At 35.8% G+C, this 21,311-nt stretch overlaps 1 protein-coding gene across 7 annotated transcripts in view; it reads right to left on the bottom strand.

Moving 5' to 3' along the window:
• Positions 1–21,311, bottom strand: part of Carf (calcium responsive transcription factor) — a 68,179-nt gene that overhangs the window by 33,267 nt on the left and 13,601 nt on the right. For 4 of the 7 annotated variants that reach the window (XR_001174849.1, XM_013011183.1, XM_013011152.1 and 1 more), the window contains exons 3-10: positions 19,795–19,914; positions 18,314–18,355; positions 12,808–13,035; positions 9,567–9,687; positions 8,429–8,549; positions 6,495–6,579; positions 1,631–1,820; positions 551–671 (exon numbers count right to left, since the gene is read on the bottom strand). Coding sequence is in view for 6 of the 7 variants with exons in the window: in XM_013011183.1 (XP_012866637.1) it covers positions 551–671; positions 1,631–1,820; positions 6,495–6,579; positions 8,429–8,549; positions 9,567–9,687; positions 12,808–13,023 (854 nt within the window). In the remaining variant the exon portion in view is untranslated. Of the gene's footprint in view, positions 1–550; positions 672–1,630; positions 1,821–6,494; positions 6,580–8,428; positions 8,550–9,315; positions 9,383–9,566; positions 9,688–12,807; positions 13,036–18,313; positions 18,356–19,794; positions 19,915–21,311 lie in introns of those variants that run through there. The other 3 variants (XM_013011165.1, XM_013011172.1, XM_013011191.1) reach the window with 3 other exon arrangements.

The following is a 21,311-nucleotide window of genomic DNA, read 5'->3' as shown; positions in this document are numbered from 1 at the left end:
AAAAAAAAAAAGAATGTGTTTGTGACTTTAACTAAGTATCACCATCTCACAATGCTGTGAAATTTATGTAATCACTTAATCACAATAAAAAAATTGCAAAAAAAATAAAGAAAAAAATACATTATACTCATGTATGAAAGGCATAACGAAACCTATTTGAAAAAGAGTTAAAGTGAGGTGCCAATGACTCATGCCTTCAATCCCAGCTACTCAGGAGGCTGAGATCTGAAGAGTGCCGTTAGAAGCCAGCCCATGACACTCTTCTCCAATTAACTACCAGAATCTGAAGTACAGCAGTGGTTCAAGTGGTAGAACACTAGAGCCATGAGCAAAAGCCCTGAGTTCAAGCCCTAGGACTAGTGCCCATGCACACGTGCTCATATACACTCGCGCGCGCGCACACACACACACACACACACACACACACACACAAAGACAAGGAAGAAGAGAGCCAGAAAACTTGGAATTGTCTTATATATTTTGTACTGTTTAAACAATAGAATAGTATATTTGTTATTCAGAAATAATGAAAAACAAATATAAAGTTTACCTGGCTGGACAAGTGGCTTTGTAGAGATGACAAGACCTGTTTTCCTGCTCACTAATTTTTTTTAACTGGAAACCTTTTCTCCTTGGCCCATACTGACACTCCATTACTACAGCTCTACTCCCTGTGAACCAAAAACCATTTTTCCTATTAATTCAAGTATCTGTTTTCTTGAGGCAGATTTTTAAAAAAACCTTAGTGTTGGCAATGTCAAAGACTATACTGTTAATTTTACAAGTTTAGGGAAAGAAAACATTGGTATGTCTAATTAAAGATGTATAAACACATAAATTTAAAGCTTTGTTGCAAAATTTACCAAACGGATCATCTATGGTAAGAAAATTATCAAGTATCACACATTTACTGATTGAATCTAGGGCAAGTACTATATTACTAAGCTATATGCTCAGCCTTAAGTAACTTCTTATTAACCTCAGAGGTCCAGATAATACTCCAGCTACATTAATGCCCTCGTGTGTGTGGAAATAAACCACTCATTTTAGGTTTGTTAGTGTCTGACTAGTTCTCTAATACATCTCAATGGATTGCTTGAATTTCTAATGCCATAGTAAACACTAACCCAGTGTCTGGGATACTGCATGCAACATATCTGATGCTTGGCAACTTAATGTTAGAATTCTATATATTAACGCCAACTGTATATAAAGTCTATAAAATATCCCCACAATTATAGCATACACAAAATGGGAATACATTTGTCCTCTAAGACAAATTAAGAGAAAAGAAAATAATATTTGGATTGGAGGGGAGGAGCCATAATGTATAAGCATATTTAAAATAAGAAAATTGCCCTTTCATATTATTAAATAGATCTGTATGGAATTTCAATATTTTTATTTTTTATTTATAGGCAAAATACATAAAGCATTTGTCCACTAACATATTACAAATTAATTTTATAACAAAGTAATTTATCTTTCTTGTAAGTTTTCTTCTTAAATAGGCATTTTCAGCAATTAACATTCAGTTGTAACCTACCAAAATAAAAATGATCATCTCACTAAAAATTACATTTTCATAATGAACTATAGCTGTTTTTAAAATAATTCTTTTTAGAAGTACCTGCATTGACAAATGGGATTCCATCATATGGGACATACTGGGATTTCCACATCAGGCGGGTGGCAGGCTTGGCTGGACTTGGAGACTGGCGGGTCCCCCACACACTCTGTGTTTGCTGCTTGTGAAATGTTAGGATACTTTCTAATTCAGTCTCACTGACACAGTAGCCACGGTATGAATCACCAATTTTCTGCATGAAATAGTAATTAAAAAATAAAATCATAAGCAAATATGCTTCATTGCGCAAAAAATTGAATGAAACTATCATCGAAGATGAAAGACTTATCAGCTTTTACAAGGGAATGTCATTCATTTCCTTAGATCACTGGTCTATACAACCAATAGATCTCCTCTGAATTCAACTAGTATCATCAAATAGATGAGGGAATATAATAACAAATTCATTATCACAACATATCATAAACTTATGTGAGAGAAATAATTTATAAAGTAACTTCTTCCAGATATTTAAAATTCTATTCCTAGGGCTGGGTATGTGGCTGAGTGCTTGTGTAGCATGCATGAAGCTCCAGGTTCGATTCCTCAGTACCAAATAAACAGAAAAAGCCAGAAGTGGTACTGTGGCTCAAGTGGTAGAGTGCAAGGTTTGAGCAAAAGAAGCTCAGCAAAAGAAGCCCTGAGTTAGCCAGGATTGGCTAAATAAATAAATAAATATAAAATAAAATTATACTCCTGGATCAAATCAAGATCAGCATAAACCTAGCTACAAAGTACTGGTTTATATGGGGCTTCTAAAACCTGAGGTTGATATGATTCCGTAAGTCTATTTGAAACTCTGTAATTTCAAATTTGACTGTGAATGTTATCTCCTATGAAAATGTTGCAGAAAATTTACTCATTATATTAATATTAATATTCTTTTTATGAAAATCCTTCCCTGACAGAAATGCCTGTCTATCCTTAAGAAAAAAAAATGGTTGTTTGCTTTCACCTTATAGAAATTGGTTTAGCTGGGCGCTGGTGGCTCACGCCTGAAATCCTAGCTACTCAGGAGGCTGAGATCTGAGGATTGTGGTTCAAAGCCAGCCCGGGCAGGAGAGACTGTGAGACTCCTATCTCCAATAAACCACCAGAAAACTGGAAGTGGCGCTGTAGCTCAAGGGTAGAGTGCTCGCCTTGAGCTGAAGAGCTGAGGGACAGCGCCCAGGCCGAGAGTTCAAGCCCCACGACCAACAAATAATAAAAAAAAAAAGAAATTGGTTTAATTTCAATTACCTAATAGGCACAACAGAATTTAGTAACTACCTAGGGTTCTCCTTTTCACAATGAAGGTACTTAGATTATAGACAAATGTGTTTATGTTTAAATATACATATTACATTAATATTTAAGATGTATTTACCTTAACTTTAATGGTTCTATTCCTTTTCTTTCTAACACTGGAGTTTGAATTCAGGTGTTGTGCTTGTTAACTTGCTAGACAGAAGCTCTACCACTTGAGCAATGCTTCCAACCCACCTCTTTCTAGTTAATTTGGCAGTAGAGCATAGCAAACTTTTCTTACAGGGTGCCTTCAAACCACTATTCTCCAGATGTCAGCCTTCTGAATAGCTAAGATAGTGGTGCTGTAGCTCAAGTGGTAGAGCGCTAGCCTTGAGCTGAAAAGCTGAGGGACAGCGCTTAGGCCCAGAGTTCAAGCCCCACGGCTGACCAAAAAAAAAAAAAAAGAAGAAAATAAAAAGAAAATAAATAGCTAGGATTACAGGTGTGGCACAGGTACTCAGTTGTCCATTCTTGTGTTTCTTGACTCTTCAGCCCCATTTTTAATTCCTACTTTGTTAATGTATTTTACATAGGTATTTAGGTAGTCTTAAATTGTTTCTAAAACAAAAGTTATAAGTTATGAAAATAAATTGAATGTTATCTACACACAGCCACAGAAATATACTAAAGGAACAGCTTTTATTATATCAAAAAAGAAAATCCATCAGGTTTGGTGGCACACACCTATAATCACAGTGCTCAGGAGGTGGAGGCAGAAGAAGAAGTGTCTCTAATAGTGACTCCAAGGTCAGCCTGACCTATTTAAGAACACCCTGTCTCAAAACAAACAACAAAAAAGAAAAGAACAGGGAATGTGGCACATGGCAGAATGCTTGCCTAGCATGTGCAAGACCTGGGTTTGATATCTAACACTTCAAAACACAGGGAGACAGACAGACAGACACACATACACACACACACACACACAAAGATGATAATTTTTTTATTTCCAATTATTATTATAATTATTTGCAATAAAATGCACTAATAATTAGAATTAACTCCATTAACTCCTTGGAGGAAATAAGAACAAAGATGTTGGCACAGTGATTCTATATTCTCCTTAGATTAACTACTCTATCTTGGAAGAATACATTTAAAAAAGAAGAATATAATAACAAATTCATTATCACAACATATCATAAACTTATGTGAGAGAAATAATTTATAAAGTAACTTCTTCCAAATATTTAAAATACATATTGTGGCTGTATTTTGGTGATGATAAAAATAGAAAAATCTGATGCCAACCAATTTTATCTAAAATTTCCTCCAAAATTAACGAAAATGCTTTTATTTCAAATTTTCTTCCGACCTAAATATTTCTTTTTTAGAACATCTGTTATAAATAAAAGTAGGAATATAAAGCTTAACTGTTATAGTTTTTAGAAGGAAATGAACAAATGTTATAAAGAAAAAATTTAGAGTTAGTATATAATAAGGCCTATAACAGATAATCATTAACTAAGAATTAGAAATGAAAAAAGAATTAAAAAATAATATTTTAAAACAAAATCTATTAACAAAAAAGTTTTCTATAACTGATTTAGTTTGGAAGAGGAGAATGAATTCTTCACTGGAATAAATTAGTTTATTAGACACTTTTAAACATTTTCTTACAAAATGTATGATTTCAAGGTAAGCTACACAATGCAGCTTAGCTATAAAATAAAGTGATTTAGCACATGATTGTGAATGTTTTGTGAAGTTTATAATAATGACTTTGAAAAGCCTCATTAGCCAGGTGCAGGTGGCTCATGTCTATAAATCTCAACTACTCTGGGGACTGATACCTGAGGTTTGAAGCCACCCTGGGCAGGAAAGTATTGCCCAGGATGCTTATCTTCAATTAACCACCAAAAAGCCAGAAGTAAAGTTGTGGCTCAAATGGTTGAGCACTAAAAAGCTTGAGCAAAAAAGCTCAAGGACAGTGTCCAGGACCAGAGTTCAAGTCACAGGACTGGCACACAGAAAGAAAAAAAAAAGCCTTATCAATCAGAACAGTATCTTTAGGAAACTAATGAAAAAATCATCTTATGATAAGCAAAATAATGGGCGAAAAGTCTAATATACACATGCATAACACACGTGTACATATATATGTATACATATATAACATATCACTTAGAAGAGCCAGGTTCAGGGGCTCAATCCTATAACCCTAGCAACTCAAGAGGTGGAGACTAGGAATTGATATTTGGAACCAGCCAATATAAGATTCAATCTCAATTAACAGCTAGATGAAAAAGCACATTTCTCTCATTCTTAGCTACGGGATAGGCCAATGGCTAGGTATTATGGTGTGTACCTGTCATCAAAGAAACATGGGGAAACACAAAGAGGAAGACTGCAGTCTAAGCCAGTCTGTTCATAAAGCAACACCCTATCTCTAAAATAACCAAAGCAAAAGGAGACTGGTGTGGTGGCTCTCTGGAAGAGTGCCTGCCTACAAAGTGTATAGTCCTAAATTCAAACCCAACTATCAGAACAAAAAAAGAAAGAAAATGTCCTAAGAGATGCAACAACAAATGATGTGACATTGTAAGACATTGTTAAAAGTGTTACCAAAAAATTAAAATTGAGGAAATTTTTTCTTTCCCACAAATTAAGATGTTTAAGATAATAAAGCATTCTAATAAACATTCATTAGCATCTATGATTTATATACAAAGGAGGAATGGCCCTTCCCTAAAAAAAAATCTGTTGTCAAGGATCTCAGCACTCAGGAGGCTGAGGCAGGAAAATTATAAGATCTAGGCCAGGCTGGGCTATATATAAGAAAATCCTGCCTCAAAGATCAAAATAAGAAAAAAAAAAAAAAGGTCTGATTGGTAAATAATAATGAATAACTCAGGATAGCAAATAACTTAAGTGATAATAATAATATAATAATAAATAGCAAAAGGATTTAAAGAAATAGGTAAAAGTCAAAATAATCATTAGATAATTTACAGAAAAGATATGTATGACTTACATTGGGATTTGAAGGATCCCAATGGTCAGTAGAAGAAATAACATCTAGGTGATAGAAATTAAAATAAGTGAAGGCAGAGCTAAAGAAAGACTGGAATAGTGAAAAGTAGAAAGACAAAGTTAACAAGAATGAAAGATGAGTGAGAAAAGAGGAAAATAAAATAAGGCAAGATAGGACACCAGATGACAGGATACCTTGAACACTAGCTAAATAATGTGGAAAACATAACACTGAACTTATTGGTGAGAAAAGACAATGAAAGCAATATTTAAAGATGTAACTATGTCAGGGATTACTGTAATTTAATGTAAAGTAGGAAAGGTAGAGCTAGTTATACTTTAAAATGGGAGTTCTGGGATCAGGTATAACCAGTTAAATGCATTGAGATAAGGATTGTATTTTATTTTTTGGCTTGAACTCAGGGCCTAGGCACTATCCCTGAGCTCTTTTTGCTCAAAGCTAGCACTCTACCACTCTGAGCCACAGCTCCACTTCCAGATTTCTGGTGGTTAATTGAAGCTAAGAGTCTTATGGACTTTTCTGCCTAGGCTGTCTTTGAACTGCAATCCTCAGACCTCAATCTCCTGAGAAGCACTTTTAACTCACCTCACAGCTTCTAAGACGGCAGGCCCATATAGGTGTATTAGAAGAAAGTGGCTGAAGAGGAGCCAGCAAAGGTTCTTCAACCATTCTGGGATAGGGAGAAATATATACAAACATATAGTTATACACACATATATGTACTCATACACATACACAGAGCACTCAACTGTCAGAGATTGTTTGTTGTAAATAGCTACAAGTGCCTTCCTTATTGTCATTTTCTTTAATCAGTGGCATTTTATCAACTACTAAATCACAGATGTAAGTTTGTTCTTTCAGGTATATGTAGTCTCCCCAAGTTTAAATATTTTCTATATCTCCTGAAATTTACTTAGTATATTTCTCATTATATAATTATTTTACATTTATCAAAAAATGAGCTAATAGGAGCCAGATGCCAGTGGCTCACACCTGTAATCCTATACTCAGTGGTTCAAAGACAGCCTGGGCAGAAAAGTCCATGAGACTCTTTATCTCCAATAACCACCAGAAAACTGGAAGTGGCGCTGTGGCTCAAGTGGTAGAGCACTAGCTTTGAGCTAAAGAGCTGAGGGACAGCACCCAGGCCCAGAGCTCAAGGCCCTGAGTTCAAGCCCCATGACTGACGAAGAAAAAAAAAAGAACTAATAGGGGTGGGAATTGGCATAGTGGTAGAGTGCATGCCTAGCATGCATAAAGCCCTAAGTTCGACTCCTCAGTTCCATAAAAACAGAAAAAGCTGGAATGGCACTATGGCTTAAGTGGTAGAGTGCTAGTCTTAAGCAAAAAAAGCTCAGGGACAGTGCCCAGACCCTGAGTTCAAGTCCCAAGACTGGTACCTCCCCAAAAAAGATTAAACCAGGGCTGAAGGTATGGTCAGAGAAGGACCTGAGTTTAATCCTCAGTACCTGAAGTAAAAATAAAACTGTGTAATACAGAAAAGACAAAACCATTAAAATTTTAGGAATGGGCACATCTTCATTGTAACAATACAGTTAGATACTTAAGTATGTTTTAAAAGATGTTACATGTCACTGAGAAAGAGTAGCACTTCTGAGGTTTATAGCTACTAGAATAGCTTCCTTATTGCCAAATAGCATTAAAATAAATATATGTTTGATGAGAGTGTGTGTGTATGTGTGTCTGTCCTGGGACTTGGGTGCTGCTCTGAACTTTTTTTTATTAACATCTACCACCTGAGCCAGAAATCCATTTCTCAGTTTTTGGTAGTTAATTGGAGATAAAAGTCTTAAGGATTTTCTTTTTTTCTTTTTCTTTTTTTTTTTTGTCTGTTGTGGGGCCTGAACTCTGGGGCTGGGCGCTGTCCCCAAGCTCTTCAGTTGTAGACCAGCGCTCTACCACTTGAGCCACAGCCCCACTTCCGGCTTTTTCTGCTTATGTGGTGCTGAGGAATCGAACCCAGGGCCTCATGCATGCAAGGCAAGCATTTTACCACTGAGCCACCTTCCCAGTGCCTTTTTAAAAATTTTTACTTTTTGTGTTCAATGTCCTAGGTGTATCATACACTAAGCTTTTTTCTTTTCTTTTATTGTTGTTTGTGGGGCCTGAACTCTGGGCACTGTCCCTCAGCTCTTCAGCTCAAAGCTAGTGCTCTACCACTTGAGCCACAGTGCCACTTCTGGCTTTTTATGCTTATTTGGTGCTGAGGAACGGAACCCAGAGCCTCATGCATGCAAGGCAAGAACTCTGCCACTGAGCCACTTTACGAGCCCCTTTAAGGATTTTCTTGACAAAGCTGGCTTTGAACCTTGATCCTCAGACCTCAGCTTCCTCAGAAGCTAGGACTACAGGCATGAGCTACCAGTATACAGCTCTGCTGATGGTGTTTCATGCTTTTTTAATCTCAACTCTTTAATCAGCTAGCTTTAGATGTAACCATTTTAGAAAAGATTTCCATGGTGGTGCAAAAGATGAACTCATCTTTCTCATGAACTCACCTGGTCACTGACTTTTTGGGCAATGTGAGGGATGCTTGTGGATGAAGAATGTAACTACTGGTATTGTCTGCAAGATCATCTACAGTTGGTAGGTTATCACTGGGTTTCTCTTCAGAGACATCTTAACAAGAAGAACAAGAACCAAGCAACATCAGAATCTTAAATAACACCATTATAATGTACCTATCTAGAGCTTATATATACTAGAAAAAGAACTACTCTGAAATTAAAGACAATAAAATTTAAAATGTTTTATTGAGTTTATCATCAATAAACTTGTTTACTTCTAAATTGTAACACTAACTGTAATTAACTTTTTGGAACTTAGTTTGAACAGCTAGGATAGAAAAAGTGGTAGAAATAACTGTTATATTAAAGAGTTTGAAAATATAATAGAAAATTAATTTTTTTTGTTTACAAATATTTTACTATTTGCTATTTACTGTGTATTGCTTACAATGTTTTACTATTTTCTTAACTTTATTAACAAAAACAATAAAGCATAAAGATAAATATGTTACCTAAACTATTGCCTATGAAAAAGCAGCAAAACAGAATACCTACAATGTTAGGAAGGAAATTTAATTACATAAAAAGGGAAGCAAAAGTAAGAGAACTAATGGATATTATCAAGTAGCTAAAGAAAAGAAAGCTAGTAAAAAGCAAGCAAGCATGATTCTCCTTTCTAAATTTAAAGGACCAAAGATAAGAGAAAAAGAATAAAAGGATAAAAGTGATCACTGAAAAAAGTAATGAATCATACGTCTAGCAAAAATATCAATAAAATGCAAATGTAAAAAACTTGTCCTGTAGCTAAGCACTTTATTCTTGTTATTATTTTTGTTATTACTATTATTGTAATTAAGAAGAATTTATTTTATGCTCACTGGTCATTTGGGAGGAAGCAGGGGTCAACCAGCTTCATAGAATTCCAAAATGAAATTGACAGCTAACCTAGACAGGAGTTGAAAAATGAACTTTAAATTCATTTGGGCTAAGAAACTTTTTTGAATTATTCAGTTCACAATCTTACCTAAGGACATCAATTTTACCATTGATTTTTATAAAGTGATTTACCTAGAATATCACTTTATTCTGTAAAATAGTCTTAAATCTTCTATATCCTACTATGACTCACCCAGAGGACTATTCACATCAACAAGCTGCTCTTGAGGTATAATCACATGGGTCATTCCTGTTTGAATAGATGGAATTACTCGAAGCACCTGTCCATTTTCTGATGGGCTGGCAACAATCATCTTGAATGGATTAAAAAAAAAACAAATGCATGTCATTCTGGTTTAACAGAATTATGAATTAAAATTTTAAACTCACATCTATCTTTATGATGCATATTATTATTTTCCCCAATTTATAGACAAAACATTGAAGCACTTTACAATCTTTTCTAAAGTCTTACAACTTATGAATGATGAAGCTATGATTCAAAATAGGCAATTTGACTCTATAGCCTATGACCTTAAGCAGCTATAGTCTTAATCTTTATAGTCCATACATGAAGTTTAAAAAGGCTGTGCTTGAACTTAATTACATTTTGTATACTCTCTATTGTCCACATATCTGACCTATTTGTAGGGCAATAATTTGTCCCATATTTTTCATCATTTTCATTAGTTTAAAAATGGTAACTTGTGCTGGGCACTGTGGCTCACGCCTGTAATCCTAGCTACTCAGGAAGCTGAGATCTGAGGATCGCGGTTCAAAGCCAGCCCAGGCAGAAAGTCCATGAGACTTTTATCTCTAACAAACCACTAGAAAACTGGAAGTGGCGCTGTGGCTTAAGCGGTAGTGTGCTCACCTTGAGCTGAAGAACACAGGGACAATGCCCAAGCCCAGATTTCAAGCCCCACGACCGACAAAAAAAAAAAAAAAAGTAACTTGTAGCTGGGCACTCGTGGCTCATGCCTGTAATCCTAGCTATTCAGGAGGCTGAGATCTGAGTATCACAGTTTCTGCCTGGGCAGAAAAGTCCCTGAATCTCTTATCTCCAATAAATTACTCAGAAAAGGATGGAAGTGGCACTGTGGCTCAAGTGGTAGAGTGCTAGCCTTGAGCATAAAGAGGCTCAGGGACAGTACCCAGGCCCTGAGTTCAAGCCCCAGGACCAGGGTTGCTTTTTTTATTGTTGTTTTTTAAAAAGGTAACTTATAGAGCTGGGGATGTAGTTTAGTTGAACAGTACTTTCCCTGGTATGTACAGGGCCCTGAGTTAGGTCCCCAGTAAAACACACACACACATACACACACACATACACACACATACACACACACATACACACACACATACACACACACATACACACACACCACCACCACCACCACCACCACGTTAGATATCTAATTAAATAAAATCTTAATTATCTGTATTATATGCCTTTGTCCCTAAAGAATACTAGAGTGTCCCGAGAGTCTGAAAACGAAGGGAAAATAGTAAACTTATTATAGTATTTTTCAGCTTGAAAATTGAATCCAGTATCTTACATTTAGGAAATATCAACTTAAAAGGCACTTGAAGATTAAACAAATTTAGGTTTATCATTTGAAAATATAATCAATACAGTTGTTGCAAATAAGTTTTTTCTATTTTTTATAAACTAATGCTAATATAGTGATGTCCTATTGACTCAGTTTTCTTATTATTCTGCTTAAAATCTGCTGTTTTTCCAGTAAGAAGTAACTCTTTTATCATTCAAACCAGTATTACTAGACTTGCTTCTTGGTATGTAAAACATGAACTGATTACTGATGCTTGATAGCATGCATTCCAACTTTTAAGAGGGTCATTTAAAAATAAGAATTTAAATTTGAAAAAAAATAAAGGAAAAAATAAAGAAAATGTTGAAATAGAATTTAATCAAACAGAAATAACACAAGTTTATTACCACTAAAAGTAAAAGTGGGAATTTTTTTCCTTCACCTAATGTTTTTCAAGTTTCTTAAGATAAAAATATTTTGCCATAGCTGGGCACTGGAGGCTCATGCCTGTAATCCTAGCTACTCAGGAGTCCAAGATCTGAGGATCACAGTTCAAAGCCAGCCCAAGGAGGAAGCCCTTGAGGATCTTATCTCCAATTAATCACAGAAGAAAAAAAAAACAGAAGAGCTGTGCTCAAGCGGGAGAGTGCTAGTCTTGCACAAAAGGAGCTCAGGGACAAGTGCCCAGACCCAGAGTTCAAGTCCCAGGACTGGAAAAAAAAAAAATCTTGCCATCTTACCTCTTCAGCACAAAGAAACAATGGTCAATTCTGATGAAAGTAACTATGCAGCAAGACTTAGGATGTATTCCTTACCTGATTTAATCCTCACCACATATATATGAAGGATATGAATTTTATAAATAAGGAAACTGTTGTAGAGCCTATAAAATTCACGCAAGGTTACACAGAATTATTTAATACTATGAGTTCAAATTAATCAAGCAATCTGACTTCTCTTAACTACTTCTCTGCAATGCCTCCTAATATTCAGTATTACTTAACCAAAAATAATAAGGCAAAACTAAAACACAAAAAACCTTCTGGATCTGAGATGCAAGAGTTAATATTGACTTTATTTTGTTTTTGAGACAAGGTCACTGCATAACAAACTGGCCTGAAAATACTCTTAGCTAACAGTTTAAATTTGCATTCTTTTCTGTTTCACCTTGTTATATTGTTATTTTTACAGGAGACGCATCTTTATCTACCTATTAGGATCATGGAAGGGGCCTGGGCGCTGGTGGCTCACACCTATAATCCTAGCTAATCAGGAGGCTGAGGTCTGAAGATCACTGTTCAAAGCCACTCGAGACAGAAAAGTTGTGAGACTCTTATCTTCAATTAATCACCGGAAAAAGCAGAAATAGAGCTATGGCTCAAAGTTAGTGCTAGCCTTGAGAGAAAAAGCTCAGGGACAGTGCCCAGGCCGTAAGTTCAAGCCCCCCCACCCCCCACAAAAATCACAAAAGGTTTACTTAATTCCCTATATGTCCATGTTATCACCATGTTTTCTTTTTAATAGACATTACTAGCATATAGTTGATAAATAACCTTAAGTTGAAACAAATATATATATATATTAAGAATATAACCAAATATATATTAAAATATGTAAGTTACATGTAAACATTGGCACTTCAGCACTAGTTACAGATTTTATTACGTTTCCAATTTATTTCAAAGCACCAGTGTGCTTAGACATAAGTGACTAAGAAGAATTACTATTTGTAATCCTAAAAGGAAATAGTCTTAAATCATTATATAAAAATGAACAGCACTGCCAACACAATATAGGTCAATAGTGTCAAGAGAGAAAGTTCAACTAGTAAGACTGACACGTTTTGCTAAGTAGCATAAGGGTCATTTATAAAAATATGCCCACCATTTGTGTATTAGAATCTTCCAGTGATTGAAGTTCATATTGAATAGGTTGTCCATTTTGGTCCACTAGATGGAATTGCTCAGCAGTCTGAGCAATTGTCTGAGTCAGGGGCCTTGGTATATTCTGTGATATGAGTGAATCATTTGCTTCAGGAGTAGTAATAGGCACAACTGTAGGAGAATCATTTTGTTCAAAGGAAGAAGCCTCAGATTCCATACAGGTTAGACGCTTTTGGAAAAGAAAAAAAATTACTCAGTCTCTTTATAATATGCAGTCACTATTTTTTAAAAAGGCTATATATAATAAAACAGGGACATATTTATTTTCTAGTTAATTGCTCATTTTACTTCTGGAAGAGTCATCAATTCATACAAAGTATATGAATTTTTTTTCCATGCTAGAATTTGAACCCAGGGCTTTGTGCACGCCAGACAAACACTTTACCACTAAGCTACATACCAGCCTATTCAAAGCATTTGTTAGGTGAAATTATTGATGTGGAGGTAGGAGCAGTACTGAGGATTGAATTCAGTGCCTGAAACTTGTCAAGCTGATATACTGCTGAGCCACACCTCTGGATCTTGTTTTTCACTGGTTATTTTTTTAAGATAGGGTCTTGCTTCCCTTCTGGGCATGAATCTAAAGACACAATACGCTTAAATTTATGCTTTCCACGGTAGCTTGGATTATAGACACACCCCTACATTCAGCTTTTTCTAGAGATGAGTCTTATAGACTTTTTATGCCTAGGCTGGCCTGGCATAATCTTAATCTCAGCCTCCCAGTTTGGGATGACTGATGGTTGCTGTCCAGATATGAGTTGAGTGGGAATCCTGAGAACTTTATTGCCTGGGCCAGCTTTGAACTGTGATCTTCCAATTCTCAGTTTCCCAAGCAGCAAGGATTGCATGTCCAAGCCACCAGTGCCAGGGTGAAATTATTTATTTCATATTTTATCATCTCAATTTTATTAAGATAAAGTTGTATAACAGAGTACATCCTGAAATGATGAAGTACATTTCAACATAGATTTTCTTTGCATATAAATTTTAATGCATATAAGTATTACTTTCCAGGTCCCTAAGTAGTTTGTGTTAGAGGCGTGAGCCATTGGCACCTCACCAAAAATTCTTTTAATTTTTGAGAGAGTCTGGCCTTGAACTCATGATCTTCCTGCCTCAGGCTCAAGAGTGCAGAGAAAACAGGCATGTGCCACCACACCCAACATTATCAAAATTCTTGAATCATTGAATAACTAGTCTTCAAATATGAAAATTGGTTAAATATATGCTGTTTTGGCTGAGAATGGAAAATGTTCCCATCTGAATCCCTACCTCAAATTCCTGAGTTTCTGTTTTTGACTCTTCACCATCATTACCTCTGACTCTTAATGAACTATTACACTACTCCATGCTGGCTTCATACACAATTCCATTTTCTCCTATTAGCTAATGACTGAAAGAGTTTAAATATCTGATCAACTAAAGCATCTAACATTTTTACTGAATGTTTTCCTAAACGAATAATTTATCTTCTCTACTATAGAACCTTAAACAACTTATGGTAAAATTATTTACTAATTAAACTTAATTTACTAATTAAACTTATGGCATGAAAAGATAAGAAAATTAATATTTTTATTAATGTTGCAAAGGAACTATAGTACATTCAAAGCAGATAAAAGATTAGGATTGTGTAGCTGTCTCATTCTATCATACATTCCTATATTGGCTCATTAAAATTGCTTCTGTGAGGCCAATAAATATGTGAATAAAGGCTTGCATCCCTGGACAAAAGGAAATGAAAATCAAAAGATAAGATTTCATTCATCTCATTCCAGTTATAATGGTTAGCATCAAGAACATACACAACAAATGCTGGTAAAGATGCCTGTGGGACAAGGAAAGAGGGTGGATATCTTTAAATACTACTGATAGAAATGTTAGTAAAATAACTACGGAAAACATATGAGGTTACTAAAAAAACAACTAAAAACAAGCCAGACACTGTTGGCTCATGCCTGTAATTCTAGCTGCTCAGGAGGCTGTTATTTGAAGATCCAGGTTTGAAGCCAGCCCAGGCAAGAAAGTCTTTGAGATACTTACCTTCAATTAACCACCAAAGAGCCAAAAGTGGAGCTGTGGCTCAAGTGGTAGGGTGCTAGACTGGAACATAAGAGCTCAAGCCCTGAATTCAAGCCCCAGGACCAACACACACACATATACACACAAAAAGAAATGAAAAACAAAATTAAAAACAGAATAGAACTACCATATGATCCATTCTTGGGCATATATCAGAAGAACTATAAGTCAAGATATAAAAGAGACACCTATAAACCCATTTATTATTAAATTAAGAAAGCACTATTCAAAATAGCCAGTTATGGAAGCAATCTAGATGCTCTAAAGATGATAAATGGGTATGTGTTATATACATATAATGTATATATACCATGTGTATGTATACATACACATTGGAGTTTTATTCAGCCATAAAGAACAAAATCGTCATTTTCAGGAAAATAGATATAATGTATACACTATGCGTATATATACATACATACACAGTAGAGTTTTATTCAGCCATAAAGAACAAATAATATCATTTTCAGGAAAATAGGTAGAAGTGGAGATGACCATGTTAAGTGAAGTAAACCTGGTTCAGAAGGACAAAGTATATATGTATACACTAGACAAACACACGCACACCAAACATATTCATAACTGTGGACTTGCTTAAGGGAGTGAAAAGGTTGAGGGAGAAGGAAGGAGAATTACGGGGGTTGAATAATATCAAAAATATCTGTGGCTATGTATGAAGATGCATAGGGAGAACGAGGACAGAGCAATAGAGGGACTTCATCTGAAATACCACAATAAAATTTCTTCATATAATATACACTAAAGTAATGAATTACAGAAATCTAAAATAGGAGGTTTTACCAGTGGGAGAGAGGAAAACAAATGGAAAGGGTAAAGGAGGGTTAATATGGTCAAAATATAATGCAACCTGTTGAAACTGTTTTAAGAAGTGGGGAAAGAGGATGAGGAGTGGTATTAGAGGCAAATTTAATCAGGGAACATTGTATGCTTGGATAAAATATTACAATGAAACCTCCTTATACAACTAATAATATATGCTAATAAAAATGTGGATTTTTCCGGGCGCCGATGGCTCACACCTGTAATCCTAGCTACTCAGGAGGCTGAGATCTGAGGATCGTGGTTCAAAGCCAGCCCGGGCAGGAAAGTCTTTCCTGAAAACCGGAAGTGGCGCTGTGGCTCAAGCTCAAGTACAGTGCTCGCCTTGAGCTGAAAAGCACAGGGACAGTGCCCAAGCCCAGAGTTCAAGCCCCACAACCGACAAAAAAAAAAAGTGGATTTTTAAAAATTTGCATTTATGTGATTACACACATTCAAATAATTCTAAATTACTCACCATACAATAATTTAATGCAAATAAAGGCTATATATTGGGGGGGAAATGCTTGAACTCAGGGCCTTGCTTAACTTTTTCACAGGAGACAGGCACTTGAACCATACCTCCGCTTCTGATTTATTGCTGGTTAACTGGAGATAGAGTCTCTTGGAGTTGTCTGCTGGCTCCAAACCTTAGTCCTCAGATCTCAGCCTTATGAGCATAGGATGACATGTGTGAGCCACCAACACCCCACTACAATGTTTTTGTTCATTAACAACTCTTGACTAGTAAGGAAAAAAGTTCAAGGATTGAGATAGCTATAATAAGAGATTAACAATGATGATTAATAATAAAATAGAATTAAGAGCCAGGCACCAGTGGCTCATGCCTGTTAATCCTAGCTATTCAGGAGAATGAGATCTCAGGATTACAGTTCAAAGGCTGCCCAGGCAGGAAAGTCCATGAGACTCTCATCTCCAATTCATTACCAGAAAAATGGAAGTAATGCTGTGATTCAAAGTGGTATAGCACTAGCCTTGAGCAAAAAAGCTCAAGGACAGTGCCCAGGTCCTGAGTTCAAGCCCCATCACCAAACAAAAAAAAAATAGAATTATGACAATATTTTTTCATAAAATTATCTATGACTCAAATTATTTCTTGAGTTTTTTTCTTTCATATTTCAGACTATGGTTGACTATAGGTAACTGAAACCACAAAATGTAAAGCTGAGGATAAGGAGGAACTATTACATATAATTCATATGATTAATGTATATTTCTAACACTTAATATTTCACTTGAAAAGCTTGGGGAAAAAAAACATATATATCTCTGAATGACTTGGGCCCAGTAATCTGTAGTTATTTAACTTTTAGGGCAATTTTGTTTTGTAACTCTGGTCTTTTTGTTGAATTTAGATAGATAGATAAATGACAGAGAGACGATATACCGTATCTATGTTATATGTTGTATATGCTATACATCTATGCTATACATTTATACATTTATCTATATTATATTTATCTACATACATATGTAACACTTGAGAGTAAAAAATTTTCCTAAGAAAAATAAAAATAAATACAAATAAATAAAATTTAAAAAACTTCTACTAATGGCAATATGGCAGATTAGTTACTGTAGAAAATGAAGCTGACCTAAAACCAAAAAATTTATTTGATGGTTGGGCTCTGAGACAGGATTTAACAAAATCAAAGATTACCAACCAATTTCCATGCACCCTCCCCCCATCAAAAAGAGTAAAAGCTAATAGAAATCATTAGCAAGACTAAAATACTTAGAAATAAATTTCAACATGGAAGTAAAATACTTGTATACTTCTATAAAGTAAAAAGACTTAACAGCTGGGTACTGGTGGCTCACATCTGTAATCCTAGCTACTCAGGAGGCTAAAATCTGAGGATCTCAGTTTAAAACCAGCCCGGGCAGGAAAGTCTGTGAGATTCTTATCTCCAATTAACCACCAGAGAACTGAAAGTTGCGCTGTGGCTCAAAGTGGCAGAGTGCTAGCCTTGAACAAGAGTTCAGGGACAATGCCCAAGCACTGAGTTCAAGCCTTACAACCAACCCAAAAAAAAAAGACAACTGAAATAAATGGGAAGATATACTGTGCTCAGATACTGTAAGACAGTTTTATGGTAATGACACTACTAAAATTAAGGTATGTATCGAATGCCATCCCTATCATAATCCCATGGCCTTCTGTATAATAAAAAAGCCAATCCTAAAATTCATATGGAATTCCAACAAACTCAGAACAATCAAATAATCCAAAAGAGGTAGAGAACTCATACTTCCATATTTCAAAACTTACAATAAAACTACAGTCCTGGAAATGTGACTTAGTGATAGAGTGCTTTGCCTAGCATGCATGTAGCCCTGGGTTTGATTCCTCAATACCACAAAAATAGAAAAAGACAGAAGTGGCACTGTGGCTCAATTGGTAGAGCTACCCTTGAGTAAAAGAATCTCAGGAACAGTGCCCAAGCCCTGAGTTTAAGCCCCAGGACTAGCAAAAAAAAAAAAAAGCTACATTAATCATGAGAACAGAGTTGGGGGTTTACCTAGTAGTAGAGGACTTGCAGTAGAGGGTTCAATCTCCAGTGCTGAAAAATAAATAAATTGATTTGTTATCCATACAATGGAATATTATTTAGCTATAAAAAGAAATAAATTATTGATACATGCAACAACATGGATGAGACTCAAAAACATGCTAAGTGATAGGAGCTAGACACAAAGGCCACATATCATTCAATTTATATAAAATATTTAAAATTAGTAAATCCATACATAGAAAAAGCAGTTAGGGAATGTCAAATTTCAGGGTAGTGGAAATGTCTGCATGTAGATATAGCAGTAACACTTGTGCAAGATTGTGAAAAGAAGAGCACAAATAAGTACTTGAATAAAAGGGACTAACTACAAAAGTAGATATAACAAGGTTATCACGAACAAAGTTCTACAAACTATTCTCTAAACTGGACGCTGGTGGCTCACACCTGTAATCCTAGATACTCAGGAGACTGAACTCTGAGGACTGCAATTCAAAGCCAACCCAGGCAGGAAAGTCCATGAGACTCTTATCTCCAATAAACTACCAGAAAACTGGAAGTGGCGCTGTGTCTCAAGTGGTAGAACAGTCGCCTTAAACTGAAGAACTCAGGGACAATGCTCAGGCCCAGAGTTCAAGCTCCATGACCAACAAACAAACAAACAAACAAACAAACTATTCTCTAAAAAACTAAGTCATACTGCCTGAATAGGCATATACATATATATATATATAAGTTGAATAAAATCTACCACAAAAAATAACAAGTGAAGGGCTGGGAAGGTGGCTCAGTGGTAGAGTGCTTGCCTTGCATGCATGAGGCCCTGGGTTCGATTCCTCAGCACCACATAAGCAAAAAGAAAAAAGCCGGAAGTGGCACTGTGGCTCAAGTGGTAGAGCGCTAGCCTTGAGCTGAAGAGCTCAGGGACAGCGCCCAGGCCGGGAGTTCAGGCCCCACGACCGGACCCCCCCCAAAAAAGAAAAAAAAAACAACAAGTGAAGACACTACAAAAATTTACAACACTACATATGCTTTTATGGTATAAAGAGGATTTATCTCAACTGATGGTATGAGAATAACTTATCTAGACACAAAATTGATAGAGTAAGAAAGAAAACCTACAGCTAACTTTACTATATTAACTCTGTTTTTCTAGTTGTTTTTTTTTTTTTATTTGATCCTCTGATACCTTCAGCCTTGCTGACCAGGGAAGGAACTGGATTAACCAATTCTAGAGATAGCATTCTTGTGAAATAACTCCTTTTCTAAAACAAATTCAAATACCAGGCTGCTCAACTACCTTCTTTATTAGACTATCATCCTCTGGAACACTTGTTCTCCAGACCTATAATCCTAGGGCCAGGAACCAGTCAGTATACCCAAAGACCAAATAAATTGTTCAGACTAATCATTCCTAAACCTACTTACGGAGTATTCTTTCTCTTAAAACCCACAATGAAGTTTCTTTCCCCTCTCTCTCTACTACCAACCTTGGTGTTGTTTTGTGTGGGTCTTTGTGGTATATAACATGACCCTTCTTCTTGAGAATTGTGAGTAAAAAACTATTTTTTCAATGGCAATCTTCTCCGCATCTGTTGGTTTCACCATACCTGAATAGAAACAAAATCTGTCTTAAAACTGTCAGAAACATATAAAAAAATTCTAAATAAAATCTTAGTGAACAAAATCTAGCACTGTATAGTAAAAAGTGCTATGTTGCATAAAAACTAAAATGCACTATTATGTGCAACTAAGAAAGAAAAACAATGAGGAACAATGGTATTTGCTTTCTTATTATTTGGAGTTTTATTTCATACTTTTTGAAAGACTCTTAAGTTTAAAAAAGTTTTATTGTATGAAACTCTTATACACATATTAAAAAAACCCAAATACATCTATTAACTTATCACTTCATTTTCAGTGATTTCTTAGAATCACTTTTACTCAGCTACTAATGTCCATTTTATCTCTCTCTAAAAGAAAAAAAAACATAGGTGGCAACAGGTGTAATATTTACATAAAAACTAGGATCTTACAATGGTTTATGCAACTATATTAAAAAATTCTAATTGGCAGAGGTATAGATGTGTTGTAAAATAAGGCTGAAATCTGCCCTCTTCCATCCAAAACTCTTTCCCATGGCCATTAGATTTCAATGGATAAAAGAGTGTTCCCCCAATGTCTCTAAGTGGAAACATTTACTTTCCAAATTTAGAGCACCAGGTGTTGTAGTTCATACCAATAATCCCAGCACTAAGGAAGAATACATAGGAAGATCCAAGTTTGAGGCTAGCCTGAGCTTCAAAGCAAGTTCAAGCTATGTAACAAGATTCTGTCTTTAAAAATCAAAGGCTGCAACAATGAAATTCTCCTTATTCAGTTAGACACAGAGGCTCACTCTTATTTCTAGTTGCTTGAGGCTGAGATTAGGAAGATTACAATTTGAGGCCAGCCCAAGAAAAAGTTTATAAGACCCCTTCTCAACTGGTAGCTTGGGATATTATCACATTTCTATCATCCAACCCTTTGTGAGAAATTGAGATCATGGTTCCAAAGAAAAAGAATTTGTGAGATTCCATCTTAACAAAAAAAAAACTGGGTATAGTGGCACATGCCTGTCATCTCAGCTATGGTAGAAAGTATAAAATATAAGGATCCTTGTCCTAGCATGTGACTGGGCAAAAAGAAAGGCCCTATCTCAAAAATAACAGTATAACTTGGCACTGGTGGCTCCTAGCTACTCAGGAGGCTGAGATCTGAGGATCATGGTTCAAAGCCATCCTAGGCAGCAAACTCTTTGTGACTCTTATCTCCAATAAACTATTCAAAAAAAAAAAGCCAGAAGTTGCATTGTGGCTCAAGTGGCAGAGCACTCACCTTGAGCAAAAGAAACTCATGGACAGCACCTAGGCCCAGAATTTAAATCCCAGGAAAAAATAAACAACAACAACAAAAACCAAAACACCACAGCTGGAGTGCTGGTGGCTCATGCCTGTAATCCTAGCTA

Source organism: Dipodomys ordii, unplaced genomic scaffold (genome assembly GCF_000151885.1).
Source record: "Dipodomys ordii isolate 6190 unplaced genomic scaffold, Dord_2.0 Scaffold1, whole genome shotgun sequence".
Lineage (NCBI taxonomy): Eukaryota > Metazoa > Chordata > Mammalia > Rodentia > Heteromyidae > Dipodomys > Dipodomys ordii.
Note: the sequence above shows the minus strand (reverse complement) of the source record. Positions and strands in the feature narration are given on the sequence as shown.